Genomic DNA, 15,000 nt, shown 5'->3' on the forward strand with positions numbered 1-15,000 from the left:
TGTTTCCTGTGTATTTTTATTTTCCTATCTCTTTTAACAATCCCTAAGATAACTTTCAAGGCCTTTTATTTGAATGTCTCTATTTTCTGTTTTATCAAAATGGGATATTGTGAGGATTTTGTATATTTTCTTATGATTTTCACTAACTTTCATGATTTTTAACCCTCCTCTTCAGCAATCAGCGTTTAGCAGAAGTTGGCAAGTTTGAGTCGCCGAAGCTGAGCGGAAAGTACGAGACTGGGCAACTGTTCTTGCACCGCGTGTTCGGCTACAGAGGAGTAGTACTCTTCCCCTGGCTTGCAAGGGTTTATGACAGAGATGTTCCTAATAAAAAAGAATCAAAGTGAGTTAGTGTAATGTCTGGTTCTGTGATGACATATTTTTTAATGATTTGGAAATATTTAGGAGATGTTTGAGTTTACCACTAGTCTCACACCAGTTGACAGACAGAGATCATCTGTTTCATCTCCCGTTGCTTAGAATTTTGCTGCCTTTAGGGGTTAAGAGTCAGTTGAATTGGGTTTTAGATCATGCATTGATATGAATATATGTAGATAAGCTATAAGTATGAAAGGAAGTTAAATATAGATGTTTCAGGTATTCTCTTCAACTAAGTTTGTGTGAATAAGAATTTTGGTTTTTTTCATAATTTAGTTGCACATCCATATGTCATTGGAAGTGATATGCATATATAATCCATTACCTATTGTAAATATTTCTAAAATGTAACATAGACTTTAGTAGTTCCTCCAAATCTTGTATATATTTTTAGAAAACTCTCTTATATTTCTAGACCCATTGAAGAAACCCTAAATTATAATCAAGTTGGCAAGGAGGTGAAAGGAAGAGCCCACACATACTACCAAGTGCTCATAGACTCGAGAGACTGTCCGTATATTGTAAGTAGTTTCCTTCTACCGCTGTTTCCTTGAACTGACATGATGGAATGAGTAAACCCAATTCAACTTTGCCATGCTGATGAAAATGTTTGATCTGATTTCTAGCGAGCTCAGACTGAAGCAGTAACTTTCCTCGGCAACCAAGATAATGGGAGAACGTTGTATGCTGTCCCAGGCTTAGATTATATTGCACATGAAGATGTCATGCCATATATTGCTGGGGATAAACGACCCATTAGACATGACCTATTCGACAAGTTCCTTGTTCACACTCCAGAAAAAGGTATATTTAGGTTCTCAATTATCAGTGTTCAGACCGTGAACCCCAGTATTTGTGATGGTCAAGGTAGTCATATCATTGTTTTGTGAAATCTCTCTATATATATAGCTCCACAAGTGCTCAACCACCAATGACTTAATTAGTAGCCCTCATGACCTCCCCTGATTTTTCCCTTCCTTGAGGGTTTTTATTCCTAATGCAATTTATATCAAAATTGTTTTATTATTGACATTATAATTATTACAAGTGATTGACTCATTGGTAATAAAGCACTTTGGAGCCATCTGTGAATAAATACACTTAATGTAGTGGGCATGGCAAGTCAGTGCATGGCATTCCTGGCAGCATCAAGTTAATGCTCTGTCTGCCCTTAGAAACAAAAGTTTCCATTGCCCAAAGGGATCAATATTGGTGCCCCATCTACGTGCATTACTGCTGCACCACGATGGCTGCCGTAATTGTAATCACAAATAAATCTGATTAAAGACTGCCTATGAAAAGGCTAAATGTAAAATTTCTGATAAAGGTAAATTATTGAAAAAATTACTAGTGCTAGTAATATTCACACAACTAGATTCTTAGACTAAAATGGTATAGCATCAGGTTGATCTCCCATTATATTCCTTATTTGGTACAGTTCCTTCAGTTAGAACTGCCACATTGATTTTAAGTACATAAATGCAACAGGTACATGTCACTTCTAGAATGTCTTCTTTTAAGATTTCAATATTTTTTTCTTTTCTAAAGATTCTTAAGTCTACTTTGTTTAACCCCCTTTGTTTGTTCTGACTGTAATGTTCTTTATCAACTTTGGTATGTTTATAATTAGAGTGTTTGCATTTGGATGAAAAAGTATAATCACATTATAAATTTGCTAGTTATATAAAATGGGAAACTCCCAAAAGTTTACATTTAAAACACCATTTTCAGATCCTCCATTTGGTGCTCGAGAAACCCTCAAAGCATGGCAGGAGCGCAATCATCCCTGGTTAGAGCTTTCAGACGTGCATAAGGAGACAACAGAAAATATCAGGGTCACTGTAATCCCCTTTTACATGGGGTGTCGGGAGTCACAAAATGCTAATGTTTACTGGGTAAGTTTACCCTTTGACATGTACTCTCTTTACACATCTTCTATTATTGTTATATTTTTGCTTTTTTTAATTTTTATTCTGTATCTTTTCCCTTGAACTGTCAGGAATTCATTTTTACCAGGATTTTATACATGTTGTTTTGTTATTTTTATGTTTGATCATCACCAAAGTTATTCATATAAGAATCAGGTCCATTTTTATAGAATTCATTCCTGACTTATTTATTTATTATTATTATTATTATTATTATTATTATTATTATTATTATTATTATTGTTATTGTTATTATTATTATTTTTAGGCAGGACTAAAACCAATATCAATACATTCATTTCTGTTTTTGTACAGTGGCGTTACTGCATCCGCTTGGAGAATCTAGGAGATCTAACAGTCCAATTGCGGGAAAGACACTGGAGGATCTTCAGTCTCTCAGGAACACTGGAAACCGTAAGAGGTAGAGGTGTAGTAGGCCAAGAACCTGTGCTTTCCAGACAACAACCTGCATTTCAGTATTCGTCACATGTGTCACTACAGGCACCTTCAGGACACATGTGGTAAGTAATAAGTATTAATCAGTGAATTTATTTTTGCTTTCTTTATTCTTTTAGAGGTATGGACGAACACTGCCACTGAAAATTGTATGATAAATTATGTTAATCTTTTCATCAGCCAAGTATTATTCTTTAATTCTGCCTATATATTTCAAGAGAGTAAAGGTAGCTTCCTAGCCTTTTGCTGGTTACTTAATTATTGAATAAGCTGCAGATTCAGCAATAACTGCTTACTTAGTAAAATTGCAGTTATAAATTTGTCTTGTTTGTTTTAATGATGTTCTAAATGATAAAGTCCTTATAGATGTTAGGGAGTAATGTCTGAATCCAAAAGTTAATGAATTGAAAGCTTGGACTGAATTATGATGATTTTACAACCTAACAATGCTAATGATAGGGTATATATTTTACAGAAATACATTATATAAATCTATTATTACCTTCCATGAGAAAAAAAGGATACATGTTTTACCAAAATGCCTTCCTACATTCTGTTTTGAGAAAAAAAGAAGCAGATTAGCATGGTAATTGCATATTTTTCAGGGGGACCTTCAGGATGGAGAGAGAAGATGGATTTACGTTTGACTGCCGCATCCCACCTTTCTCTTTGGAGAGCAAACAAGAGGATACGTCTCAGCCAACGAGTGTGATATAGTGAACAAATTTATCCCTCGGTTCCAGTTCTTGTGGATGTGCAGAGGGCGATCTAAGTGACATAGATTGTGATACAGATTTTAGAGCTTTTAATTTATTTATGGTTAGCATATGGCCTGAAGTTCAGTCTTTTATTCATGTTCTGAATGGGCAAAAAGCTTTGAGATTTGACCATGTATTGGTTTATTACAATCAGTCACTCATTCAATTTGTAAAATAATTTCTTTCTTCCCTGTAAATATACTCTATTTATAATGTTCCATAATATTTTGGGAAATTTGGATATTCATTATTAAAGTTCTTTTGGGTCATGATATTTTAGTCACCAAACGTTATTCATTATATCTTTCTTGATTATCAATTAGACACCAGACAAATTGTTTTATTAACATTTATATTCTCATTTACAAAATGTAAATCTTATGTTCAATTTTTAAAGAATAGTGGTTGTATTATTTTGATAATAAAAGAAAACAAAATGGTATGATGGTCTGTAGTGATTTAAAAACCCATGCTGTTTAAATTCTATATAAAGATAACTTTGATTTGATGTCAGGCCACAAATAGATTGCTTTGCAGTTTTGCTGTGTGTATAGTATATTCATTCAGTAAGGAAAGTGGTTTTTCCATCTTTTTAGCAACTCATTACAGTGAATACTGAAGACCTCATGATGGTAAGAAAAGTAATTAACCCCAGAGCATCCACTACAGTTAATAACAATAGTTTGTGCCATGTAATGTAGAAGGATATCTGTCAGTAATTTTTTTATTTCTTCATAATTATTATGATTTTTTTTCTTTTTTTTTCCCCAAAACCTGTACACATTAGAGTGGATTCAGACAGTGATTTTCTTATGCAGGTTGAAATCGACCAAATTTGGACCAATTAATTAAAGATGATTACTACTGAATTATTTTACTTAATGAGGGAAAATCTTAAGAAGGGGTTTTAGATTCTCATTGCTGTTACCAGTTAGAAGTAATTTGGAAATAACTTCAAGGTTAATAGCTTTTGCTATAATTGAAACACACACACACACACACACACACACACACACACACACACACACACACACACACACACACACACACACACACACACACACACACACACACACACACACACACACACACACACACACACACAGGCACACACACACAGGCACACACACACACAGGCACACACACACACAGGCACACACACACACAGGCACACACACACACAGGCACACACACAGGCACACACAGGCACACACACAGGCACACACAGGCACACACAGGCACACACAGGCACACACAGGCACACACACGCACACACACACAGAGAGAGAGTGGTGAAATAGAAAGTCAGAAATCACAAGAAAAGCAATACAATATTTGATGAAAACTGTAATCCCCTTCCTTGTCAATATCAAGCAAGTGCAATATCAGGTATGACAGATAGATTATATTTTAGTTTTCAGTACTTCTGAATTTCCTGCAGAATTGTCAACTTTTTTAGCTGTTGCCAACATGAAAGAGGAATTCAGTAATTTTCTTTTTGAGTGTATTTTATTTTTAATTTGTTGGCAACAAAATATTTATAAAATGCCAAGAGAGACAATTATTGTATGAATAGATTTCTAAGCAAATTTTTCTATTTGCAGCATTATAAAATTGATTTGTTACAGTAAATAAAGATCTTTCTCACAGCAAATTTCATTATAACATTGTCTATTCTGTTCTGGGAACAGCTGTTGACTACCTAATCTTACCTCGCAATTATGGATATAGAACACTTATTAGGTTTTTGGTAACTAGCCTTAAACCAAGTGAAAAACCTAATTAAAAATATGATTTCTAGCATTATTCAAATGTGCATCAATAAATTTCCATAAATTGTTTTTTTTTTTTTTCAAATCCCGATAAGGACACATGGATTATGAAAGTTATACTAAAACCTCATTGCAATAATTTTCAGGGTGGCAATCAATGCATCAAGTTTGTAAATATTGGCACAATCTTTTATGCTAAAAGAATTTTCCATATACATAAGCAGTGTTTATACTGCCTGTCCATTTTTTTCCAATTATAACTTCTTCACATATAAGTTATTGCACTATTGTGTTTTTTTTTTTTTTTTTTTTTTTTCTGGCAATAAACAGGACTACAGATTATCAGAATCCAAGAATGATAATCACATGTGGAAGTGTAATAAGAACATATTAAGCCTTTCTCTGGTAGATCAGAATATCATTGCTTAAAACAAAAACTCCTTTTCCTATCAGACATTACCATATCTGATATACATATATTTTGATTTCAGTTGTCAGAGCTTCATTATTCTTCAGCGCTACTGACTGGGGAAAAATAATAATGTTATGAACACTCAAAAGCAGGAAAAGTCAAAGAAGTGAATGTATAGGTTTTAGTGGTCAATAATTAAGGATTAGCAGAAATAAATGTGCTAGACATAAAGGATCATATAGCACTATAGTAAAGTATTGTGACAAAAAAGTTGGAAATGAGTTAACAATCAGGATAAAATGTGTTAGATGTCAAAGGTTATAGAACATTGTAGGATAGAAAGTGAAAAGGATATAGAGGGAGTAAATGGAATGCAGTAGAGATATGTAAAAGGGGATGTGGTTGAAGGTATAGGTCGATCAAATGAAATGGAGAGTATGTGTCTGAGGAAAGGAGAGAAACTGCAAAAGAGCTATTATGGAACAATCAAAGGGTAATACTGTAAGAAATGATAGTTGTAGAAGTAGAAAAAGAATCCTGAGAATGAAATAAGGGAACAGGGAAGGTGGTGAAGTATCGGAAAGAATGTCAGGAGGGGTGGGATCCAAACAACGACATTGTTACATAAATGAGTCACGTGAGCATCTAAGTGTGGGTAATAAGGATAATGGGGAAGGAAGAGAGAATGGTGATGGTCATGTCTATGGAAACTAATCTTGGCAACATTGGTGTAGGACTTTCGTTGGCCTCTGGGAGGAACAGTGTAGCACAGGACTGCCACTGCATTATAGTCAACAAGGTATGCAAGCAAGTCGTTTTCACAATCTGACCAGTTCTTGTCATGGACAGGATAGTCAGTCAGAAAGACAGAAACCATTCCAGTACAAGTATCAAGGAAGGAATGATGTTGGGCAGGAATAGGTTTACCAGTGAGGTCAATCAGGGTAGATAGTGCATGAGCTTGGGATTCCGATGTAACTGTGATGAGGCATGAACGATCAGAACAACTGCGAAAGGAAACTTTACCTACCTGTTTTTGGAGGCATTATTAGATGAGAAGGGTATCAGAATATGGGGCTGTAGGGGGAATCACAAAGAATTGATCCCACTTGGCCAGGCAAAAAAAATACTCAAAAGGTTTGTAAAGGTGGAAGCAATAGAAGGATGAGGACAGGAGGAAGATGGGGGTGGTATGGAGAGAGGTATTACTGTTGGGTGGAGGACAATAAGGATGAAGAGTAGTAATAAGGGAGGTGGGGGTACACAATGTAGAAGACTGTGCAGTAGAAGGTGGAATGGAGGATGGTTGGAGAGAGGAAGGAGTGTATTCTGAAGGTTGAGTAATAAACTGTGTGGATGATTCAGAACGAATGGAGTTGACCGCAAACAGGAGGAAGGGGTATTAGTATCAGTTAGAGCCGCAGTCAAAGGAGAGGCAGGGGTTGGGAAACCAATGAAATCAAATATAGATAGGGTAGTTGCTGAAGGGGCAAGCCTTAATGCCTCTAATAGGGGTAAAAAATCTTCATTATTGGCCATCCTGAGCTTGAAATAAATGGGGAGAGGAAATGGTCTACCCCTCAGGGTCCCCATGAGGGGTAAGGGCTAGATAATTAACCAAGGGAATACAATGCCCATGGCTCCCGGAGGACCTTCAGGACTGACACAAGACCAACCTTTCATCCTTTCAGCATGGCTCTCACACCTTAAGAAGGGGATGATGACGAAGAGAAGGAAAGGAAAGGGGAAGAAGAAAAGACCATGCAAAATTAGTGAGGTGAGGGTGAGATCCAAGGTAGGGATGATCCCCTACACTGGGCCCCAGTCTCTGTCTCCTAAGCCCCCCTACGACAACAACTCGCAAGGGATTAGGTGGGTATAGGTTTTAATAATCTTGTTACAAATCTTACCAGGGAGTGGTTTGCTTGCAACATTTGGGGTTTAATACCAGATGCTAGAGCCTTATATCTATATCAGTGCTATGTGTACATATTTTGAGACCACAAGGTTTTATAAGAGTACTTTCAAACTAACTGAATTAAGCTTCCCTCCAGACACAACACCACAACAATTACCTATATAATTTTAATCCAATCTACAAGTCTTACAACATAAAGTCAAGGTGACAAAGATGAAGATATCCATATTAGATAACCACAGTTTAATCATTACATTCTGTTTTCTACTTCTTTAGAATCTTGTATGTGTACCTACATAACAGTAGAGTGAATTAGACAGACTACAGTTTTGACTCTTTTCCACCAAAATCCTCTACTTTATTCAACAGATTTACAATTTACTATAGAGACAAATTTGATGAAAGGTCTAACCACCAACTTTTCAACAACAGAATAGAGAAAGGGAAAGGGAAAGGGAAAGAGGCAAGACAATACAACACCCTGAATTTCTCTGGATATTTTGGAAGTAATTATGAACACTGTCCTAAAAGGTTTTGTAGTAAAAACAATACTTAACAGGACATACATCAACACTGTCTTTTATTACAAAAACATTCTTAAAACTCATTTGGTATACAACTTGAAACTCTGCAATAATATAAACTGTATGACGCTGCCACTCTTAAATTATCAATAACATTACATTCATTATAATGAAAACATTCTGATTACACAATTAAAATAAAGTCTCAACTTACAAGCTTTAGTACAACTGAAATTTAAAGAATAAATAAACATAAATGACATTTGTATGAAATGATTTGCAAAATCAAGAGCCAATCATCTGAAAACTATCAAACTGACGATGGCTTTGTACTTTATTTTATGTCAGTGAAGTAAAAGTTCCAGAAAGGTTTGTCTATTTCTAAAAAATATCTGTTACAGGATACCATAATGAGTGGTTTTGCACTTCTAGTTCATGACAACCTTTTTTGTAAAGAAGTACAGTAAATACTTATCCTAAACGGAATAGTTCACCAAATGGTGGTCTAGAAAGCAGGAAAACAGCAGTTTAAGATTTATGAGGAAGAAAACTCTGACATTCAAGAGAATCCTAGCTGCAGAAACATGCCAAAGCAACAAGAGAGTATGGAAATTTGTATTAAAAATTATCTATGGTTAAAAGAATACTACACTGATTAATGTTCTTTTTAAGTATGTGTTTACAGGCACATTGTGGAGCTCTAATCCCTAGAAAATAATCTTGCTAACTATGAACTATCAAATATTTAATTTTATTGCTTACTGAAGTTAACAAAATCATCAGAACTGACCTCAATATCACAGTGAAACCTCTTTTAAGCACTTCCTTAGGCCAGAGCCAATGCACCATTCAGATTGCACAATAAAATAATGCATATATAAGGAATTCAAGGACATATTTGTACTGTAGGTATCATGAAGGAGACAAGTATATGAATACAATTTATTCTTCTCTTGACAAAATAAATAGCAGTCTAAAAAAAAATCAAAATAAAAAACTTTGTTCTCCTGCATACTGTAAAGTGGATTTTCATATACTTACCAAGATACAACTGACAAGACATGTACTGTATAAAAGACTTTAATGGCAGTGTATTTATGAGTGTAGTTTTCTTCACAGCACAGATGTTGTGTTACCTGTTTTCTGAGCCAATTCAGATTTGTAATTCAGAATACAAATATGACAAAAAATGCACAGTCTTTATTGTACACTTATTGGAAATGTGGCATTACAATTGGCTACATTTCTCTGAGTCAGCACTTAAAAGAGGTTTTACTCGAGTACCATACTAATACAAAGAAGTCTGTATATCTTTGTTGCATGGCTTTTCACGAGAGTATTATGCTATGTGCTAATCCTGCACTGTGTTTTATGCATATATATTGTATTCAGTCCTAAACAGGACCTTATTGCATGCCTTAGAATATCAACAAAAATTCAGACATGCACTGCTATGTAATTAACTGACTACATGAGAAAACAATTGAAATTCAACTTTCACTGAAAACAATTTAGCTTAAAATACACAGCACCTCTTGACTTAAATGTCAAATAATTGTTTCCATGATGAACTGAACTGATATGAAATGATACATTGTATTCTTCAATGCATTTTACCCACAACTGTTTTTTTTGTGCAGTTATAATGGAACCAAAGTCCTGAAAGTGAACAACATTTACAAGTAGCATAGAAACATAGAAACATGGCCTACGAAATTTTAACATTGCTGTCCCAGATCTTAACTTTATTTGCAAATAATTGTGACATTACGTGTAATATTCCAATGTTCCTATACCACTTCATTACAATGTAGGTTGAGCCTCTCATATGTCGTAGCCAAATGACAATCTACATAGTTTCATAATTTCCATTACATGTTACATACATGTGCCAAACCAAGGCTTAACAAAAGTTCACATAATGCAACAATACTCAAAATAAGCTGTACAATATCATAATGTACCATGGGCCAATGTAGTGGAAGACCAGGCAATATTACCAACAAAATGACATTAAAATATTTCTTATGAATTTTCTAGAGTCATCTCATGACAAATGTTCTTCTTTCTGAACATGAGAATTCAGTGAGATCAAGTTAATTTTAGTATCCAAAAAAATTATCTTAAAATATTTATGATATATTAAACGTATAATATCTAAATAACATTATATTCAATAAGGATTATATGCTATGCACATGCTTATTTATCAATACTTTCCTATTTTCACATTCACTTCAACTCTCTCTCAACCCTGAGACAGGACACTTATGCAATGTAAAAATTGTCTTCCCAATGGACGTCACATTCCATCATATGGAGGAGTCCTTTAAATGCAGATTTCAGGGAGGAATGTTTAAATAACTTTATTTCTAGAAGTTCATTTCTTTTTAGTTTATCAAAAATGAGAGAAATAATCTCTCACATCATTTCATAAATAATTACTTGGGTAAACTCTCAATAAGTTTTTCATGCATCTTTCTCTTGGAATACAAAATTAAGCATGATTTAAACAAGATTACCAGGCACAAGGCTCATTTTCTATAACCAATATTGTCCTCTCAGAAAAGGAATAGGTTGAAATAAACTTCACAACCCCTTCAGATCATAATCCTGATGCTGAATATGGTGTAACTCCTATAATGGAGGGACCTACACGACCCTAACTCCCTTCTTGTGGGTTTCTGTAGCCTTGTCTATGGATAAACTCGCCCCATAAAGGTTGGTGATGTAAGTAACGGTTAAAGAATCAATCAGAATATCCTCCTTGATACCTGGTAGCTGCTATTTATACATCCAGCAAAGGAAAACTGATCAGCAGCAAAGTGAAGCCAGTAAACTTTTAAAATGAGGTTCAATCTGTCAAAAATTTGGCAATGACCTTCTTGCAAGATATTACAAAATTTCACAAATGCATACAAAAACAATATACAAACTCTTAAGTTTTGCATTATTTTCTCTAATTTTCAGAATATATATATATATATATATATATATATATATATATATATATATATATATATATATATATATATATGTATGTGTATTATATATATACATATTTTTATATATATAAAGTATATATATGTATATGTATATATATACATATGTATATATAAATGTGTACACACACACACACACACACACACACACACACACACACACACACACACACACACACACACACACACACACAAAATCTATCTGAAATACCAAGATGAATAATGTAAAATGTGAATGTGTAAAAAAATACATTGAGAAAGACCATGATGGGAACTTAATTATTGTGCCACATATAAAGGAAATTCATTTACGTTGCAATAAAGCACCGAGGCAAAAGGGGTTTGACGTGTCTACGAGATGAAAGTGTTACGACTAACAAATCAGATATATCTAAAGAAATGATCAGAAAGAAAAAGATAATCTATCGATTAAACATTTCAGAAACATAACAAGAACAAAACTGTGAACAAATGGTATTAAATGTATGAAATTCACCTCAAAAAAAAAAAAAAAAAAAAGGTAGGCAATAACTATATTATTCACTGACAGCTCACTGCATATTCAAGGAAGACCCAGCCATATATGTACCTTTGTAGATAAGTATTCTACAATACCCTATGTTCTTTGTGTATGTTGTATGCAGCAGTATCAATTGATTTGCACTTGTGTTTTTAATAGTGTACAAACACATTTAAGAATAACTGTGTCACTAACTGCATGTAAAACTATTAGATATAACACATTATACAGATTCCAAGTGGACAATACCTGAGTCCTTCAAGTGGAATTATATATTTCCATAATGCTGAAGTGAATGCATTTTGGATAAATTACCTTTTAATGAATATGTGATGAAAACTAATACCCCAAAAAGGCAAGAAAATTCAGTGTTTCAGGATTTCAAATGTTTTATCCACATGTTCTTCATAATTGCTTCAATACCTGTAATCTATATTTCATTAAAACATATTCTTCAATTATAATGATGATGAAAATTCTAAATATTCAACAAAAAAATATATATATACACATTCCGGTAGCCTGATGCAACGACTTGTACATGGCCCAAATGAAAAGTACAAACCATTCCAAAAATGTGCCATCCAATCAGTTACTTTCTACTGGCGTGCTTTGTTTCATCTGATAAAATACTATATCCAAACATAATAGGGGGGGTAAAAGAAATATCGGGCAATCTGAGACGACCTCTAACTCCATACATCTGATGAATAACGCTTCTGGTTGATCATTTTCTTCACGTAGAGCTCAGCCTCTCCTGGTGTCATCCCTCCCTCAGTCTGGCAAATCTGGATAATCACAGTATGGACGTCTCTGGCCATCTTCTTAGCATCACTGAAAGGATACAGAACTTTATTAGCTCTCTTTTGGAAATTATATGGATTTTAGATGTGGTGTTTCATGTGCAGACAAAAACGTTCCTAAGAATAAGGAGAGAGAGGACGATGAAGAAAACAAAAAGGCTATTATGTAACTTTATTTCATTATGGATAATGAAAGGATCTATCTTATGTAGAAAATAAAAGAAGAAAAAAAAAAAAAAAAAAAAAAAAAATCAGGTAAATTAATGTTCTCTAGAATTTAAATTCTCAAGCAATTCTTACTAAGACTGAATGTTTGTTGGCTGAGAAAGATTTATAAACAAAACTAATTAGACTAAGCTTTTATATAAGGCCTTTTTGACTTACCCACAAACATAGAGATGACCATTTTCTTGTCCAATAATACGCCAAACCTCAGCCTTGTTTTGTTCAAGGAGGTGTGTTACGTATATCTTCTGATCCTGATCACGGCTAAAGGCTAAATAAAGCTGAAAATAAATAAGACTAATTAATAAAAATGGATTTTCCTAAAAATTCAAGAAGAAAATTCACAAAATTGTGACAAAAGCATGCTACATTTAAGCCAGTCAGTGCATCAGTAAAAAAAAAAAAAAAAAGGGAATACCTTCAGAAGGCCTGAGTCCTTGGCTTCATTCAGTTCATTCTCGTACAAGTAATCAATCGCCTTGTTCCGACATCCGAAGTATAATACAGTTTCACCAACTGGCTTTCCTGCAAGACAATTGTTATCATTACAACAAAATGCTGTAGAAACTATATTGTAATATTTTTTTCATATATTGTTTTCATATCCTATAACATATATATATATATATATATATATATATATATATATATATATATATATATACACATATACAACGTTCTGTCAGAAAACCTATATAACATTGTGTAGATAAATTTTTTTAAATCAGCCAAATGATTTTTCTGATAAGTTATATTTTTTCCCCTAAAACATGTTAGTCTTTTATTTCTCCCATTACCCTCATGACTATTTCCCTGCTAGATTTTTCCCTAAAACACTTATCTGTCTTTTAATCCCAAGTTATCATAATCTTCAATCTATAATAATTTTTCCTCACCTTCTTGACGCTGCCAACTCCTCTCTTGAATGAAGCCACGGAATGGTGCGATACCTGTGCCAGGTCCTATCATGATGATAGGTGTCTGCGGCTTACTTGGCAACCTGAAGTAGGAAAAAAAATAGTGCTCGTTTGATTCTTTATAAACACTTCCCGGTTAAGAAACATGATAAAAATCTAATACCTTCTTTCAAATTCGAGAAAACTAAAGCAAAAAAATGTCAGATATATTTCATGCCCTACCTAACATCAGAATAAGAACCATGGGTGTTCTCACCTGAACTGTGATTTTCTTACGAAGATTGGCACGTGGTATTTGGTGTCATTCTCCGGCTTCAGCTTGTACAGATAATTTGTGCAAACTCCCTTGTTGGTTCTACCAGTAGGGGTTTCATACTTCAGCACATTTGCCGTTACATGGATTTTGGTCGGGTGGAGCTTTTGGAAGAAGTAAATACTTATTTAGAAATACATAGTAAGGGTGATGGTCATTACACCAAGTGCTAATCAACAATGCTCATTTCCATAAATATATCTTTCTTGGACCATTAATATTACACATCATTTATTCACAGCAAAATCCATAGCATTTCCATAAATCTCTACCTTTCCAGAAGATGATATAGAGTAGTATCTGGCCTGGAGTCTTGGCAACAACTCACAGATGTGATCAAGGGGTGGTTTGCAAGATGGCAAGTCCTCCAGGATGTGGATGATACTGCGGACGTCGTTTACAATCCACTTCTGATACTCTGCCTTGCCCTCGTCACATGTACTGCTCATGAGCTTAAGCTTCTCCTTTTCCTGTGGTGAAGTAACAATAACAGTCAGAATATCTTAAAATGAGAGACTTCTGTACTTAAATTTCAACATCCTTTAAAAATTAGTCCAAAGAAATGTGGAGAAATCTTGTTAAGAGAAAAACAATAATGTTAAAGACAGCTTTCTTCATGATCTGTATCACTTCCATGAATAACCAAAATGTTTAACGATCTATACACACAGTCTATAACAACAAAATACACTGTCTATAAATAAATACACTGTCTATAACATACAGTAAGGTACTTTCACTTCCAATAGCTACTTACTGCAGGATCTGATGTGTACTCAGCCAGTTCCTTGAGCACGTGGGTTCTGGGCAGCGCTGTGATATCTACATAGTGTGAGAGAGCTGTGCGGTATGTACATGGGCAAGGGAATGGGTGTTTCTTGCTGCTGTCTTCATCTACATTTGCTAAGGAGAAAACTATATCTGGATCTTCATTGGTTAGCTCAAGAAGGCGATTTACAAGAGCTGTGTCATTCACTGGGTAAACTGCTACATGGTCACCTGAGTCATATCTGGAAAGTGAGAAAACACATTTCACCTAGTTCTAACATTTTGAAAATTGACATAAAAGGATCC

At 34.4% G+C, this 15,000-nt stretch overlaps 2 protein-coding genes across 5 annotated transcripts in view; one reads left to right on the forward strand and one right to left on the reverse strand.

The window, feature by feature from the left end:
• Positions 1 to 3,960, forward strand: part of LOC125031500 (polymerase delta-interacting protein 2-like) — a 4,591-nt gene extending 631 nt beyond the window's left edge. Inside the window, exons 2-7 of the mRNA XM_047622321.1 lie at positions 176 to 343; positions 794 to 899; positions 1,005 to 1,182; positions 2,110 to 2,273; positions 2,622 to 2,827; positions 3,368 to 3,960. Of these exons, the coding sequence (XP_047478277.1) occupies positions 176 to 343; positions 794 to 899; positions 1,005 to 1,182; positions 2,110 to 2,273; positions 2,622 to 2,827; positions 3,368 to 3,479 (934 nt within the window). The 3' untranslated portion in view covers positions 3,480 to 3,960. The remainder of the gene's footprint in view (positions 1 to 175; positions 344 to 793; positions 900 to 1,004; positions 1,183 to 2,109; positions 2,274 to 2,621; positions 2,828 to 3,367) is intronic.
• Positions 3,961 to 12,039: 8,079 nt separating this feature from the next.
• The window catches only part of LOC125031703 (NADPH--cytochrome P450 reductase-like), a 15,160-nt gene continuing 12,199 nt past the window's right edge, over positions 12,040 to 15,000 (reverse strand). For 3 of the 4 annotated variants that reach the window (XM_047622607.1, XM_047622608.1, XM_047622609.1), the window contains exons 8-14: positions 14,684 to 14,936; positions 14,199 to 14,396; positions 13,870 to 14,030; positions 13,593 to 13,696; positions 13,115 to 13,221; positions 12,856 to 12,977; positions 12,040 to 12,502 (exon numbers count right to left, since the gene is read on the reverse strand). In XM_047622607.1, coding sequence (XP_047478563.1) covers positions 12,358 to 12,502; positions 12,856 to 12,977; positions 13,115 to 13,221; positions 13,593 to 13,696; positions 13,870 to 14,030; positions 14,199 to 14,396; positions 14,684 to 14,936 — 1,090 coding nt within the window. In that variant the 3' untranslated portion in view covers positions 12,040 to 12,357. Of the gene's footprint in view, positions 12,503 to 12,851; positions 12,978 to 13,114; positions 13,222 to 13,592; positions 13,697 to 13,869; positions 14,031 to 14,198; positions 14,397 to 14,683; positions 14,937 to 15,000 lie in introns of those variants that run through there. The other variant, XM_047622610.1, reaches the window with a different exon arrangement.

The sequence above is a fragment of the Penaeus chinensis genome, chromosome 13 (genome assembly GCF_019202785.1).
Source record: "Penaeus chinensis breed Huanghai No. 1 chromosome 13, ASM1920278v2, whole genome shotgun sequence".
Classification (NCBI taxonomy): domain Eukaryota; kingdom Metazoa; phylum Arthropoda; class Malacostraca; order Decapoda; family Penaeidae; genus Penaeus; species Penaeus chinensis.